Genomic DNA, 15,362 nt, shown 5'->3' on the forward strand with positions numbered 1-15,362 from the left:
CGACTCTTACACGATCTTCCTCAAGCAGTTTTATTACCCCAGGTTCTTATACAGTTCCCGTTCCTCTTTAATGCTCTCTCAACGCCCTCTCAGGTAAAAACAACATCAGTCTTCTATCTCCTCCCTCATCACTCCACCAACCCTCCTCCGTGGCACTCTACGTCTCTGCTGCAGCACACACCGGTCACAGTGGTGGCTTTGTGAACATGTCCGTCCCAGCTCGGAGCCCAGAGCAGTCCGCCAAGAAACTCTCTTCCTGTCCACCAACCCTCTTCTCCTTCTCCTTCCTCCCCGCTAGGGCATGCGCGCTTTTTAACCTTCTCCTGGGCGGGCAGGTGGTAGCACGAGGCGTTGCATCACTAATTATCCGTAAGGCGCCTGATAGGGCTCACTGCGCAGGCTCAGGGCACCGCCAGCCTCGTGAGCCTCGTGACTTGGCTGCAAGCCCAGGCGCCATTTTGAGTCCACACTGGCAACAAGCCTGGGTGCCACCTCGGTCCTGCCGAGTGGGCCCCGACACCAGGGTGCAGCTCAGAGGTAGACTACCCCTGGGCTCAATTCCCGGTAGCGCACACATATTATTATATGCATATACACAGACACAGTAAGCAGAGAACCACAGAGCTTAAGAAATGGAAAGGATTATGAATAAGAAAGCTTCAGACCCACACACAGGTGGCTGTGTTGAAATTCATGCTCAGAAGCGCAGCGTCCCAGGCAGATGCCCAGTCCAGGACTAAGGAACTAGGTCATCTTCTTCAGCATCTCAAGTCTCCGGTTAAGGTCTTCAAAGTCCACTTCCTCGGAATCATAAGGGTCGATGGACAAGCTCGCTCGAGGCTTTACATAAGGCAAATCAGGCAGCACAGAGTCATGGAAGCCAATCTTGGCGTTTGATTCTCGCTCTGGAGAAGCCTGGGGGTTGAGTCCTGCAGCTAGGCATTTCAAGAAACATAATTCAAAGTCACACCAAGGCAGCCCCCCAGAGAGAAAGCCTAGCCTCAAAGCACGGGGGCTGCTACTGTGCTGTGAAAGAGTTAAAGCCATACCATCTCAGCATATGCTGAACTGGGCTTTGGATTACTGCAGGCTTCGGAAAGGGCTATGTCGCCTGTCTTTTCCTACAACAGCGAGCCATAAAGACTCTTTTGTGAGGGGAGTCCTTCCCATGCCCACGGCTGTAATGAACCTAAATAAACTCTCTTTGAAGTAACCCTTACCATCTACTAGCGTGTACATCCCATCCCACTCACTGCTAACAGCCTGAGAATTTACTACCCTAGTGCAGAAAGATAGTTCTATTATTCCGTCAAATATGTTTGAGGGGTGTGTGTGTGTGTGTGTGTGTGTGTCTGTGTCTGTGTGTTACTAGGGGTTGAAAGCAAGGATATTCTACCTTTGAGCTACACCCCCCAGCCCTATTTTATTTATTTATTTTTCTCTTTTTTTGTGTAGTACTGGGGATTGTACACAGAGGCATTCTATCTTTGAGCTACACCCCCAGTCCAATTTTATTTCTTACTTTTCCTTTTTTCTTCTTTTCTTTCTTTCTTTCTCTCTTTCTTTCTTTCTCTCTATTTATTTATTTATTTATTTATTTATTTATTTATTTATTTCTGTACTGGGAATGGAACCCAGGGGCCTTCTACCTCCGGGTTACACTCCCAGACCTATTTTATATTTTATTTGGAAACAGGGTCTCTTAAGCCAGCTGAGGCTGGCTTCGAACCTGTGTGATCCTCCTGTCTTAGCCTCCCAAGCGCGGGGATTACAAGCGTGTGCCACCACACCTGGCTTATATCTAACTTTTGTGTGTGTGTGGGGGGGGGGGTCTGGGGATGGAACCCAGGAGCATTCAACCCCCGAGCTATGTTCCCTGCCCTATTTTTTTTTTTTTTATTATTCTTTATTTTGAAACCGAGTCTCACTGAGTTGCAGAGGGCCTCACTAAGTAGCTGAGGCTGTCTGAGAACAACGAACCTCCGGTCTCAGCCTCCCGAATGCTGGGATTACAAGTGTGCGCCACCGCGCCCGGCTCAGTTCTCACTTTTCAATAAGGTCCTGCTAGGTTGATGAGAGTCTCACTACTTGCTGAGACTATCCTGGAACCTGTGATCCTCCTGTCTCAGGCTGTCCTCAAACCTGTGATCCTTCTGTGGCATGCACCACCACACCTGACTTATATTTTTGTCTAAAAAGTATAAAAGCATCACACTTTGCTCATTTCGTTGTACTTCATTCTCTTGTGAAGCTCCCCAGGTACATGTAAAATTAATAAAACTATGCACTTTTCCCTTGTTAATCAGCTCTTGGGTTAATTCAGTTTTTAGTCCCAGCCAAAGAGCTCACCTAAGAACCTAGGAATGGAAGAGGGGACCTCTCAGTCCCCTACAATTGATTTTAAAAAATCCAGAAGCCGGGCATTGTGGGGCACACTTGGGAGGCTGAGACAAGAGGATCTGTGTTCATGGACAGCCTTAGCTACTTAGCGAGTCCCTTTGCAACTCAGTGAGACCCTGTATCAAAATAAAGAATAAAGCCAGGTGTGGTGGCGCACACTTGTAATCCTCGCGCTTGGGAGGCTGAGACAGGATTGCGCAGGTTCAAAGCCAGCCTCAGCTGGCTTAAGAGACCCTGTTTCCAAATAAAATAGAAAATAGGTCTGGGAGTGTAGCCCGGAGGTAGAAGGTACCTGGGTTCCATCCCCAGTACCACCAAAATAAATAAATAAATAAATAAATAAAAATAGAGCTGGGGGTGTAGCTCGGAGGTAGAATGCCCCTGAGTTCCATCTCCAGTACAGCAATAGAAAAAAAATTAATTGAAGCTTTTATAAGGCATAGTCTTTTAAAATACATGCCAGGATGACCTAGGTGTGATAGTGGTTCTAAAACTTAAAACTTGTTTGTGTTAAAGTATTTCTTTGTGATTTCATGAAAGAATGAATCATCTCCCTTGCTCTATATAAAATTTTGCATACCCCTTAGGGTGTGGCCTCCAGGCTAAGAACCCCTGGCCTAATGCACACAGAATTATTCACAGCACACGCCTCACCACAGGAACCCTGTGTATTTACTTTAGACCTAGTTCCCAGCTTCTCTAGTGAGAGTAGCTTTATTTCTCTTTATTTTTTTGGTTGGTGGTAGTGGTGATTGAACCCAGGGGCACTCCAGCCCTGAGCTACACTTCCAGCCCTAATTTTATTTTTTTGTGGTATTCGGCATGGAACCCAGGGGCATTCAACATCCGAGCTACACCGTCAGCCCAACTTTTTATTCTTTATTTTGGAACAGAGTCTCACTGAGTTGCAAAGGGCCTCACTAAGTAGCTGAGGCTGTCCATGAACCCAGATCTTCCTGTCTCAGCCTCCCAAATGCTGGGATTACAAGTGTGTGTCACCACACCCAGCATCCAGCCCTATTTGCTTATTTATATGTTTATTGTGGTCCTGGGGATTAAACCAGAGCTATTCTACTTCTAAACTATACCGAGCCCTATTTTATTCTTTTTTATTTTGAAACAGGGTCTCACTAAGTTGCTGAGACTAGCTGGGAACCTGTGATCCTCCTGTCTCCACCTCTGAAGTCCTAGGATTACAAATATGCACCATCACACTCAGTTTATTATCTTCCTAACCTTGACCTCCTCATCTTTATTTTTTATATTTATTTACTATTTACTGTGGTACTGGGGTTGAACCAAGGGGCATTCTACCTTGGAGCTACAACCCCAGCCCTATTTTTATTTATTTATTTATTTATTTATTTATTTATTTATTTATTTATTGGTGGTACTGGGGTTCCTGGAAGCCCTTCTACCTCCGGGCTACACTCCCAGACCTATTTTATATATATTTTAAATTTGGAAACAGGGTCTCCTAAGCCAGCACGCATGGCTGGCTTCGAACCTGCGCGATCCTCCTGTCTCCGCCTCCCAAGAGCGGGGATTACAAGCGTGTGCCACCACACCCGGCCCCAGCCCTATTTTTTATTTATTTTTATTTTGAAACGAGGTCTTGCTAGGTTAATGAAAATTTTACTACTTGCTGAGCATGTCCTCGAATCCGTGATCCGAGTACTAGGATCACAGGCGTGCGTCACCACGCCCAGCTGAGCTCCTGATTTTTTTAAATCTCCTGAATATCAGAGGTCCATCCCTGAATTTCAATACATTATCCAAATCCATGATGAAAACTTGGCTACTCTAAAGGATCTCACTGTGCCCCTAGTAAATCACTAAGGTAGTATCTCAGCAGTGTAGAAATAGTCTCTCTCTCTCTTTTTTTTTTTTTTTTTGGTGGTACTGGGGTTCCTGGAAGCCCTTCTACCTCCGGGCTACACTCCCAGACCTATTTTATATTTTTATTTGGAAAAAGGGTCTCCTAAGCCAGAGCGCGCGGCTGGCTTCGAACCTGCGCGATCCTCCTGTCTCTGCCTCCCAAGCGCGGGGATTACAAGCGTGCGCCACCACGCCCAGCCTAGAAATAGTCTCTTAATAACTCAGGTATCTTCAATGAGTATCAAGCAACTCACACTTGTATCCATATTTGCTATACTCACCAGGAACCAGTGAAGGAATCAAATTATCCTTCTTAGAGGCATCATTCTGAAACAGAAAACATCATCGGGAAGTGATTCGTTTGTGTATTTTGTGCACAGCAACAATTCAGTAAATATTTTCTTTTTTTTCTTTTTTGGTGCTGGGGATTGAATTCAGGGCATTCTATCTCCAAGCTACACCCTCAGCCCTATTTTATTTTAAAACAGGGTCTCACTAAATTGTAGAATGCCTCACTTAGTTGCCGAGGCTGGCCACGAGCCTGTGAACCTCCTATCTCGGCCTCCCAAATACTGGGATTACAGGCATGCACCACCACGGCTAGCGTAAATATTTCTTAAAATTAACTGTATCGTGACAGGAGGATCGCGCAGGTTCAAAGCCAGCCATGCGCTGGCTTAGGAGACCCTGTTTCCAAAATGAAAATGTAAAAATAGGTCTGGGAGTGTAGCCCTGAGGTAGAAGGGCTTCCAGGAACCCCAGTACCACCAAAAAAAAAAAAAAAAAAAAAAAAAAAAAAAAAAAAAAAAATTAACTGTATCACAATTAAACATACTTCTTGTTTGGAGTAAAGTGTTTAGTACCTTCTGGAAATTAGACTTATGAGTGAGTGACTATGGGCCTTGCTTCCTCTGTGACCTCATAAATGAACCCAGTAAATCTTTTATCTCCAAGCCTGGAGATGCCACTTGTAAAAAATTATTTAGCTCAATAAAATCAGAGAACTGTTTCTCTAACAAATATCTAGTAAGAAAAAAAGAGGAGGAACAGGAAGAAGATATATATGCCAGGCATAGTAGCACACACCTGTAATCTCAGTTCTTGGGAAGCAGAGACAGGAGGATTACAGGTTCTAGGCCAGCCTCAGCAATTTAGCAAGACCCTCAACAATTCAGCTAGAACTCTGTTTCAAAATAAAAATTTTAGCCAGGCATGGTGGTGCATACTTGTAATCCCAGCATTCAGGAGGCTGAGACCGGAGGATCGCAGTTCACAGACAGCCTCAGCTACTTAGTGAGGCCCTCCATAACTTAGTGAGACCCTGTTTCAAAATAAAGAATAAAAAATAGGGCGGGGTATAGCTCAGAAATAAGAGTGCCCCTGGGTTCCATCCCCAGACCCGCTAAATAAATAAATAAATAAATAAACAAAAGCTGGGCATGGTGGCGCAAGCTTGTAATCCCTGCGCTTGGGAGGCTGAGACAGGAGAATCTCAAAGATTCAAAGCTAGCCTCAGTTATTTAGTGAGGCTCTCGGCAACTTAGTGAGGCCCTGTTTCCAAATAAAGTATAAAATCGGTATGGGAGTATAGTCTGGAGGTAGAAAATCCCCTGGGTTTTACCCCCAGTACCATAAGAAAAAAAAATTTTTTTTTTTTTGCTGGTCTGGGGATGGAACCCAGGGGCATTCAACCTCCAAGCTACACCCCCTGCCCTATTTTTTATTCTTTATTTTGAAACAGGGTCTCACTGAGTAGCAGAGGGCCTCACTAAGTAGCCGAGGCTGTCCCCGAACCGCGATCCTCCTGTCTTAACCTCCCAAATGCTGGGATTACAAGCATGCGCCACCACGCCCGGCAAAAAAAAAAAGGAAAAAAATTTTTTAAATAAATAAAAATTTGAATCCAGGCGTTGTGGTGCACACTCGTAATCCCAGGACTTGGGAAGCTGAGACTGGAGGATTGCAGGTTTAGGGCCAGCCTCAGCTATTTAGTGAGATCCTCCACAACTCAATGAGACTCTGTTTCAAAATAAAGAATAAAAAATATGGCTGGGGGCGAAGATTCGAAGTGAATGCCCCTGGGTTACATCCCTATTACTGCAAAAAAAAAAAAAAAAAAAAAAAAATCAAAGGGCTGGGGGAGGTGCAGCTCAGAGGGATAAAGTGCTTGTGTTCAATCCCCCATACAAAAAATAAAAAAGATATATATCCTCTAGGTGTGATGGCATAAACCTATAATTCCTGTACTTGGGAAGCTGAGACATGAAAATTGCAGATTCAAAGCCAGCCTCAGTAATTGAGCAAGACACTGTTTCAAACTAAAAAATAAAGTGAGCTGGGGTGTAGCTCAGAGGTTGAACACTCCTTGTTCAATCTTTAGTACCACATAAACAAGAAAAAGTGAAGGTAAAAGTAAAAGATATATGTCAACTAATCCCAGTACTTAGGAGGCTAAAACAGAAGGATTACAGATTGAAGCCAGTATGCAGTAACATAGTGAGATCCTGTTTCAAAATTAAAACTAAAAAGAGCTAGGGGTGTATCTCAGAAGTAGAATGACCCTGGGTTTAACGCCCACTAACTCCCAGCTCCTCCTGAAAAAAGAGATATCAACCAAAAACAACATGTGGATCCTGTTGGATCTTAATTTCAACAAGATAATTGCAAAAAATACAATTTTGAGACAACCACAGAAATTTAATATGGATTGAGTATTATATGATATTAAGGAATTATTTTCAGCCTGGCGTGGTGATATACACCTGTAATCCCAGGACTTGGGAGGCTGAGAAAAGGAGGATCGCAGGTTTCTGATCAGTCTTAGCAACTATTAGATATGAAATGTTAGCTCATTTACTCATGCTTGGAGCTGATGTGATTGAGTCATGAAGGTTGTATAATCCCAGCAGTGAATAAATCCATTGTAATGGATTTATCTGGGGTGTGGCCTGGGCTGATACTAGTGTGGCTAGAAGGGGCGGGGCCTGGGGTTCAGCCTTGGAGATTATATGTGGTTCCTCCTCTCCCTGCTCTCTCTCTTTTGCTTCCAGCCTCCACTATGTGAGGAGCGCAGCCCATGTGCTCTCCTCCTCTACACCTCCCACGGCCATGCCTTGAGATCCGTGGTTCCCGGCCTCACATGGACTGAACCGAAACACTACGAAAATAACTCTTCTTTCCTCAATGTTAGGTGGTCAGTCTTTTAGATTATAGCTGCAAGAATGCTTGCAGAAACATCAATTTAGTGAGGCCCTCTGCAGCTTAGTGAGACCCTGTGTTAAAATAAAAAATAAAATAAGGTTGCAAGTGTAGCTCAGAGGTACAACACCCTTAGGTTCAATTCCCAGTACCACAAAAAAAAAGGAAATTATTTTCACTATATTGAGCATAATGGAACTGTTTAATGTTATAAAAACAGAGGATATGTGTTAGAGCTACCTATGGTCATGTTATACATAATAATACTTCGGTCATGAACCACCCATAATGTTGTTGTACAAAGCAGAACTCATGTATTTGTAGTAATGCTGGTGTAAACAAACCTCTTTCATGCCAGTCATATAAAAGTATAGCACATACAATTATGTCCAGCACATAATACTTGATAATAAATGACTGTTACCAGTTCATGTACTTATTGCATTTTTTTTGTTGTTGTTGTTAGAGTATACTACTTCTACTTATAAAAAGAACTTACTATGAGACAGTATGCTGCGTTCTGCCGGCAGCAACCTCATACCTCATGTTTGCTGTGTCTATTAATGCAATCAACAGATTGGCCTAGGTTTGTGTAGTTCAACACTACGATGTTCACACAATAATGAGATCACCTCATGTTTCTCAACTGTTATTAAGCAACATGTGACTATACTGAACTATTTACAGTAGAACCTTCATAATGTCTGAGATTTGCTTCAAATTCTTCCCCTGCCACCCCAAAAAATGCATATTGAAAAGAGATAAATAGATGAAATAAGTACAGTAGAATGTTGATAACTATTCTTTTTTTTTTTTTTTTTTTTTTTTTGCAGTCCTGGGGATGGAATCCAGGGCATTCTACCTCCGAGCTATACCCCCAGCCCTATTTTTTTATTCTTTACTTTGAAATAGGGTCTCACTAAGTTATGAAGGGCCTCACAAAGTAGCTGAGGCTGGCCGCAAACGTGCAATCCTACTGTCTCAGCCTCTCAAGCATGAGATTACAAGCATGTGCCACCACGCCTGGCTTGTTGATAGCTACTGAAAATGAATAATGGTCTGGGCATGGTGGCACATGTATGTAATCCCAGCACTGGGGAGGCTAAGATAGGAGGAGTGCAGGTTCAAAGCCAGCTTCAGAAACGTATCAAGATCCTGTTTCAAAATTAAAAAATAAACCGGGCATGATGGCGCATGCTTGTAATCCCAGCATTTGGGAGTCTGAGACTGGAGGATCGCGGTTTGCGGACAGCCTCAGATACTTAGTGAGGCCCTTCACAACTCAATGAGACCCTATTTCAAAAATAAAGACTAAGCCGGGCGTGGTGGCGCACGCTTGTAATCCCCGCTCTTGGGAGGCTGAGACAGGAGGATGGCACAGGTTCGAAGCCAGCCTCAGCTACTTAGGCTCTCAGCAACTTAGTGAGACCCTGTTTCCAAATAAAATATAAAATGGGCCTGGGAGTATAGCCCGGAAGTAGAAAGCCTCTGGGTTCCATCCCCAGTACCACCAAAATAAATAAATAAATAAATAAATAAAAATAAAGACTAAGCTGGGTGTGGTGGCACATGCTTGCAATCACAGCATGGGAGGTTGAGACAGGAGGATTGGGGTTCGTAGACACTCTCAGTTACTTAGTGCAGCCCTTTGCAACTCAGTGAGATCCTATTTCAAAAATAAAATAGTAAAAATTTAGGCTGGGGGTGTAGCTCGGAGGTACAATTCCCCTGGGTTCCATCCCCAGTAACACACACACACACACACACACACACTAATAAAAAAATAAAAAGACTAAAAAAATAGGGCTGGGAGTGTAGCTTGGAGGTAAAATGCCCCTGGATTACATCCCCAGTACTGCAAATATATAAATAAATAAAAATAAATAAATAAAAAAGGACTGAGGGCATAGCTTCAGAGGTAGAGCAGTTATATCCCCAGTACTACACACACACACACACACACACACACACACACACACACACGCGCATTCTTGCTGTGTATACCAACTGTGGTATCATCAAGAGCTCATGAGAGAGCCCAAGTGTGGTGGCTCACGCTTGTAATCCCAGTATCTGGGAGGCTGCAATAGGAGGATCGCATGCAGCCAGCCTCAGCTACTTAGTGAGGCTCTTTGCAACTCAGTGAGGCCCTGTTTCAAAATAAAGAATTTTTAAAAATCGGGCTGGGGGTATAGCTCGGAGGTAGAATGCACCTGGGTTCCATTCCCAGTACCACACACACACACACACACACACACACACACACACACACACACAAAGCTCATGAGAGCTGAGTGTGGTGGTGCACTCCTATAATCCCACAACTTGATAGGCTGAGACAGGAGGATCATAGTTTGAAGCCAATCTTAGCAATTTAGTGAAACTCTTAGTTACTTAGAGAGACCCTTTTCAAAATAAAAAATAAAACAGGGCTGGGCTGTACCTCAGAGGTAGAATGCCCCTGGATTCAAAACCTAGTACCATATACACACAAAGAGTTGAAGCCAGGCAAAGTGGCACATACTTGTAATCCCAGCATTCAGTAGGGTAAGACAGGAGGATCACAGTTTGAGGACAGCCTCAGCTACTTAGTGAGGCCCTCTGCAACTCAGTGAGACCCTGTTTCAAAATAAAGAATAAAAAATAGGGATAGGGGTGTAACTCAAAGGTAGAATGTCCCTGGGTTCCATCCCCAATACTGCACACACACACACAAAAAAGAGTTGATCAGAAGCCAGGTGTGGTGGTGCACACCAGTAATCATTACTTGGGATGCTGAGACAAAAGGGTCACAGGCTTGATGCCAGCCTTAGCAACTTAGCAAGACTCTTAGCAACTCAGTGAGACCCTTTTCCAAATAAAAAATAAAATAGAAGCAGGGTGTAACTCGGAGGCAGAATGCCCCTGGGTTCAAAACCTAGCAACACACACACACACACACACACACACACACACACACACACACTTGATGAAAGATATATCCTTTATCTCTCCTGAGTTCTGCTAAAAACACATGTATCAGCTAAATGCAATTATCTCCTTGGCCTTCAGATCATTTTTCCCTTCAAAGGCCCAGTTGGAAGCAGCCTGGTACCGCCTGTGGTCACATTTCTTTCTTTCTTTTTTTTTTCTGTTGTTGTTGTACTGGGGTTCCTGGAAGCCCTTGCACTTCTGGGCTACGCTCCCAGACCTATTTTTTTATATATATTTTCATTTGGAAACAGGGTCTCTTAAGCCAGCGTGGCTGGCTTCGAACCTGCGCCATCGTCTGTCTCCGCCTCCCAAGCGCGGGGGATTACAAGCGTCTGCCACCACGCCCGGCCCTGTGGTCACATTTCAATTTTGGTTTTCCTTTCCAGACTGACCTGTGTTCCAGGAGGAAGAGACGGTAAACAAGGGCCAGGGGATGGTGCAGGTATGTGCGCTGGTGCAGATAGTGGCGAGGCCTCAAGCGGGTCACCAGTTCCCACTGGAGTGCCACCTTCTCTGCCCAGGGCATCTTTCTTGACATCCTCGGTAAATCCAGCACTAACCAGGTCTGCTGGGGCTTCGTCCTGAGGCAAGACAGTAAGAAGCCCATTGGGTTCACAGTGATTACACATTTCTTTATTGTATATCACTACATGCTAAGCACTCTTAGGGGCACTTGGAAGAAATGATGAGCAGTGAGACATTGCTTCTGCCCTCAAGAAGCTTAGAGTCTAGCCAAGGACAGTTAATAAGCAACCTTTAGTCCCACTTTCCACAGCCTTCTTCCTTCTCTCTTCCAATTACTTTGTTTTGGGGAACTTAAGAAGTCAGGCACTGTGGTAATAATGGTTAAAAGCAATACAGAAGCCAAGTGTGGTAGCACAAGTCTGTAATCCCAGTACTTAGGAAGCTGAGACAGGAGGATTGCAGGTTCAAGGACAGCCTCAGTAACTTAGCAAGAATCTCAGCACCTAGTGAGACTTTCCTTCTTTCTTTCTTTCTTTCTTTCTTTCTTTCTTTCTTTCTTTCTTTCTTTCTGTACTGGCGGTTGTACCCAGGGACATTCTATCTCTGAATTACATTCTATCTCTGAACTACATTCCCAGCTCTATTTTTTTTTTTTTATTCTTTATTTTGAAATGGAGTCTCACTAAGTTGCAGAGGCCTCACAAAGTTGCTGAGGCTGGCACAGTTCCTCCTGTTTCAGTGGCCCAAGTACTGCAATTACAAGCACACATCATCAGGCCTGACTAAGAAACTGTTACAAAATGAAAAACAAGCCAGGCATAGTGGTACACACTTGTAATCTTAGCATTCAGGAGGCTGAGACTGGAGGATGGCAGTTTGCGGACAGCCTCAGCTACTTAGCGGGGTCCTTTGCAACTCAGTGAGACCCTGTTTCAAAAATAAAAAAGACTGAAAAATAGGGCTGGGGGTATAACTTGGAGGTAGAATGCCCCTGGGTTCCATCCCCAGTACTACACACACACACACACAAAGGCTGGGAGCTGGGAGTGGTGGTGCACAAATACTGGGTGTAATCCCAGTATTTGGGAGGCTGAGACAGGAGGATCCGGATTTGTGGTCAGCCTCAGCTACTTAGCGGGGTCCTTTGCAACTCAGTGAGACCCTGTTTCAAAATTAAAAATTAAAAAAATAGGTCTGGTTGTGTAACTTGGAAGTAGAAGGCTCCTGGATTCCATACCCAGTACCACACACACAAAATAAATGATAAGTATCTGGGCATGGTTGCACATGTAGCTCCAGTTCTTGGCAGGCTGAGATTGGTTGGATCAAAAGTTTGAAACCAGCCTCAGCAACTAAGCAAGGCTCTCAGCAACCTAGTAAGACTCTGCTTCAAAATAAAAAATAAAAGCTGGGCGTGGTAGTACATGCTTATAATTCCAGCATTCAGGAGGCTGAGACAAGAGGATCACGGTTTGAGGACAGCTTCAGCTATTAGTGAGGCCCTTTGCAACTCAGTGAGACTCTGTTTCAAGATAAAGAATAAAAAAAATAGGGCAGGGGAGCAGTGAGGCCGGTGCCGGGGCCGCCAGGGCCAGCGAGGCCAGGATCGGAGCCTGCCATGCAGCAAGGCCAGGGCTGGGGCTAGTGAGGCCAAGATCGGAGCCTGCCATTCGACAAGGCTGGTGCCAAGGCCTTCAAGAGTGGAACTGGAGCCTGCAATGCGGCATCCACAGGAAAATATCACAGAAAATAAAAAATCAGATGCTTTCCCTAATATGCAAAAACTAGGAAAAAATGGGTAGTAGGAGGAAATCTAGTTGAAGAAAGGTCCTATGGAGGAGCCATTAAGGTGACCTATTAGAGGGGATGGGAGGGGGAAAGATGGAATCTCTTTAAAGCACATGGTGTATTTAAACAAATATATCAAAGTCAATCACTAAATCAAGCATGGGATTGAGGGAGGGGAAGGGAATGGGATGGGGATTGGGTAAAGGCTAATTGGGTGATGTGTGCTTGTATATCCTCACAAGTCTTGTATTCCATTGAGATGTTTGACTACAATCACCAATAAAAATATATTAAAAAAATAGGGCAGGGGGTGTAGCTCAGAGGTCGAATGCCACTGGGTTCCATCCCCAATACCGGAAAAAAAAAAAAAAAGAAAAGAACTAAATATGAGTCTGGGCATGGTGGTGCACACCTATAATCCCAGTACTTGGGAAGCTAAAACAGGAGGATTGAAGGTTCAAAGCCAGTCTCGGCAATTTAGTGAGACTCTGTTTCCAAGTAAAAATTAAAATATGACTAGGGTGTAGTTTGGAGATTAAATGCCCCTTAGTTCAATTCCCAGTAACACACACACACACACACACACACACACACACAGCCCCCAAAAACCCTAAAAATGTTTAACACACTACTGGATGTAACACTTTTGGGACCTTCATTTTTTGTGTGTGCATCTGATTTTATTTATTTGGAAACAGGTTCTCACTAGGTTAATGAGAGTCTCACTATTGTTAAGGTTGTCCTTGAACCTGCGTTCCTCCTGTCTCAGCCTCCCAAGTACTGAGATTATAGGTGTGCACCACGACACCTGGCTGGGACCTTCTTTTTGTGTGTGTGTGGTAGTGGGGATGGAACCCAAGGGCATTCTACCTCTGAGCTACACCCCCAGCTCTATTTTTAAAGTCTTTATATTTTTTGAAACAAGATCTCACTGAGTTGGGAAGGGCCTCACTAAGTAGCTGAGGCTGGCTGTGAACCGTGATCCTCCGGTCTCAGCCTCCCGAATGCTGGGATTACAAGCGTGCGCCCCCTCCCCCCACGCCCTGCTTTTCATTTTTGTTTTCTACTCTAGTTAATAATTTATAAGGGTCTATTAGGAATGCTATGTGAAAAAGTACAAATTTCACCTGCTCAACAATTCTTCCAGAGTAACTCTGAAAGCCACATCCCTATGTAGGAAAACAAAAACTTCTAAAGAACAATAAACATTTCAGTCACCCCCACCCCACTCTTTCCCTTTTTTACTGTAATGAGGATTGACCCCAGGACCTTGCGCATTCTAGGCAAGGATTCTGCCCCTGAGCTACATCAACCCCATCTTGCAACCTTCTTGAAAGCACTCACCATAACAGTTGTCTTGGATTTATACAATACATTATACTTCTTAGCAATTTCTCTCAGGTACTGTTCCACTAGAGCCTGGGGCAGTGCGTTCACGTTTAATTTACACATTAGCTGCAAAATAAGGAACATAACAGATTTGGTTACACACATATCTACCAAATCAGAAACAAAGAGTTTAGGTGATTTTTCAGCTCCAAATAACTGTCCTTTATCTTTCTATTCTCTGTTGTCTAAGAAGTATACTCTTATTTCTCTCCTTCCTTCCTTCCTTCCTTCCTTCCTTCCTTCCTTCCTTCCTTCCTTCCTTCCTTCCTTCCTTCCTTCCTAGTGTGTAGTACTGGATATTGAATCTGAGGCCATTCTACCTCCAAGCTACATCCCTAACCCTATTTTATTTTTTATTTGGATACAGAGTCTCACTAAGTTGCAAGGGCCTCATTAAATAGGTGCGGCTGGCTGCAGACCTGCAATCCTCTTTTTCAGCCTCCCAGCTACTGGGATCACAGGTGTGTGCCACCATGCCTAGCTGGAGTTATAATCTTTTAAGATGTCTTATTTAGCTGCAAGAAAGGGCCCTGTCTGTGAATGTATCACAGGACAGCCCTATCTCAGAGTTAAGGAATGTCAAACCAAACAAAAGAAGAAAAAAGTAAACAGGAGAACAAACATTTTGAATCAAGAATTCTGATTTATGATAAGCATTTGAACTATATCAGGGGTGATAGCCTACATATTTTTTTGGTGGTATTGGGGGTGAAACCCAAGGACAGTCTACCTCAGAGCTACACCTCCAGCTCTATTTTATTCTTTATATTTTGAAACAGGGTCTCACTAAGTTGTGGAAGGTCTCATTAAGTTTCTAAGGCTGACCTTGAAGACTTATACCCAAGTGATCCTTTTATCTCAGCCTCCCAAGTACTGGAATTACAGGCATATACCACCATGACTGGCTGATATTCTACATATTTAATTACCAGTACAATATGTCACTGACTAATTAGAATAGACGCTCTGACAAAAATGTTCTCCAACCTAAAACAACTACAGTGGCCAAATGTCTGTATTTCAACTGAATGTCAGTCCTGAATTACATATGTGTGGTTATTATGTTCAGAAGTTGAAATTTCTAGGTTCCATTAGCTTCCTTCCAATTATTAGGCCAGCTACATTTAGGAAACTGTATGCTTTTTTATTGTTTTTTTTTTTTTACTTTTTGAGACAGAGTCTTGCTAAGTTGCTGAGGCTGGCCGCTGACCCTGTAATCCTCTTATCTCCGCCTTCCAAGTACTAGAATTACAGGTGGACATCACCACGCC

The 15,362-nt window shown here is 43.8% G+C and overlaps 1 protein-coding gene across 1 annotated transcript in view; it reads right to left on the reverse strand.

Moving 5' to 3' along the window:
- Positions 1 to 744: 744 nt before the first annotated feature.
- LOC308268146 (IST1 homolog) overlaps positions 745 to 15,362 on the reverse strand; it is a gene marked incomplete at its 3' end in the record, with an annotated part of 28,161 nt that continues 13,543 nt past the window's right edge. The window contains exons 5-8 of the mRNA XM_080703219.1: positions 14,047 to 14,157; positions 10,842 to 11,030; positions 4,560 to 4,605; positions 745 to 935 (exon numbers count right to left, since the gene is read on the reverse strand). Coding sequence (XP_080559345.1) covers positions 745 to 935; positions 4,560 to 4,605; positions 10,842 to 11,030; positions 14,047 to 14,157 — 537 coding nt within the window. The remainder of the gene's footprint in view (positions 936 to 4,559; positions 4,606 to 10,841; positions 11,031 to 14,046; positions 14,158 to 15,362) is intronic.

Source organism: Muscardinus avellanarius (genome assembly GCF_963383645.1).
Source record: "Muscardinus avellanarius genome assembly, chromosome: 10".
Classification (NCBI taxonomy): Eukaryota; Metazoa; Chordata; class Mammalia; order Rodentia; family Gliridae; genus Muscardinus; species Muscardinus avellanarius.